Below are 1553 nucleotides of genomic sequence, written 5' to 3'. Positions count from 1 at the left end.
GGTTATGTACGAGCATGTGTGATTGTCACAGTGACAGAAGAAAGTCCAAATTCTTGTTTTCCTGCGAGAGAGAGCGTGTGTGGTTGTTTTGCACACGTAAAGGAAGGTAGAGAGAGAGAGAAAGAAAAGGAGACTTGTGCTCCGCTCCAGTGAAAGTATCTGACTCATGGCTGATTGTTTATTATTGCGAGTGACTGTGGTCCTCTCAGGAAGCCGCAAGAGCATTACTCATTGAACCAGAGAGGAGATATAGATGCAGTCTGTCTCCTCTTACATGTATTCATCTATTCCGCTGTTTAATGAAATACTGGGAATCCCCGCAATGCAGTAACTTTTTAATCTGAGTCAGGATAAATAATGTGCTTTCTATTTACTGCGCACCCCACCTGACTGTCACTGGAGGAGAGTAGTTTTGCTCTGTGCCTGCCGCATCAGAGATGTTTAGAGAAATGTTAGGGCCAGCTAAGTGTCACATCTCCTATCTCATGCTGTCATCGCTGGAAATAGAGATGACACTCAGGAGATGGATTGGGATGTCTTGTCCTCAGCCACCCCCCACTACTAACTTCTTATCTGACAAGGGGGAAGAAGGAAAGTATAGCATAAACAACACACTCCCCCCCCTCCTCTTTTACATCCCTTGTTTCCCCGGCGCTGACAAGTGCCTGCCAATATCTGTTTCATTGTGCACACAGTGCAGCCTGGTGATCTTGGGGATAAAAGGATGATTGAGTGGTATGCCGATGTGTGACAGCGAGGGATGGATGGACACATAATATGTTGAATAAATACACAATTATTACTATGTTCCTCCTATTTTTGCTCATGAATTTATAGTGTGCCTCTGTCAAGATGAATTGTAAATATTCGTGTTTGATTGGATTCTTAAATCTCATTAATTCATTGAAGAATTCAGAAGACCCCAATAAATGTATCTTTATGTGTATTGAGAAGGCCTTATTATCTTTTATATACAATAATAAACAATACATGGTAAAACTAATGCTGTTTTTTAGGATTTCCAAGTGGTTTTGAATGTTTTTAAAGACAGGAAGGGGGGGAACAAAGAAAGATCCAAACTATAATTTAATATTGTATTAGTATAGGAGGATCGATTGATGGCACATGTTAACTCACAATAGCATCTGATACCTACACACAGTGACATAAATGTGATTTACTGATAAGGGTATCAACATTGACATACCACTGAAGTTTATTTATGTCACAATCAGGACACTAAAGAACACTTCCTTGAAAAAGAAAGAGAGAAACAAAAGGCGAGAGAGGGAGCAAAATATAAAGCCATACACACGCGTGGAGAGGGGGGAGGAAGGGAGGGAAGCAGGCGAGGAAGTACTTAGAGAGGAGACGCATCATCTGTGCAGTGGTAGAAGCAACATCTCCTAGTTGCAGTCCGACAGCACAGCAAGCAGCATATTCCATTTTTATTTTCTGAAACGGTTCTTCTGTGACGCGACGATGTGGATTTACAAGCTCATGTTCGGACTCTTCGTCATTTCTTGTTCTGGTAAGTTTAGACTAAACCGTTC

The 1553-nt window shown here is 41.5% G+C and overlaps 1 protein-coding gene across 1 annotated transcript in view; it reads left to right on the top strand.

Moving 5' to 3' along the window:
- Positions 1-1355: 1355 nt before the first annotated feature.
- hgfb (hepatocyte growth factor b) overlaps positions 1356-1553 on the top strand; it is an 18667-nt gene continuing 18469 nt past the window's right edge. The window contains exon 1 of the mRNA XM_034084277.2: positions 1356-1531. Within this exon, the coding sequence (XP_033940168.1) occupies positions 1483-1531 (49 nt within the window). The 5' untranslated portion in view covers positions 1356-1482. The remainder of the gene's footprint in view (positions 1532-1553) is intronic.

The sequence above is a fragment of the Pseudochaenichthys georgianus genome, chromosome 6 (assembly GCF_902827115.2).
Source record: "Pseudochaenichthys georgianus chromosome 6, fPseGeo1.2, whole genome shotgun sequence".
NCBI lineage: Eukaryota > Metazoa > Chordata > Actinopteri > Perciformes > Channichthyidae > Pseudochaenichthys > Pseudochaenichthys georgianus.
The sequence above is the reverse complement of the archived record's forward strand: the minus strand, read 5'-3'. Positions and strand labels throughout refer to the sequence as shown.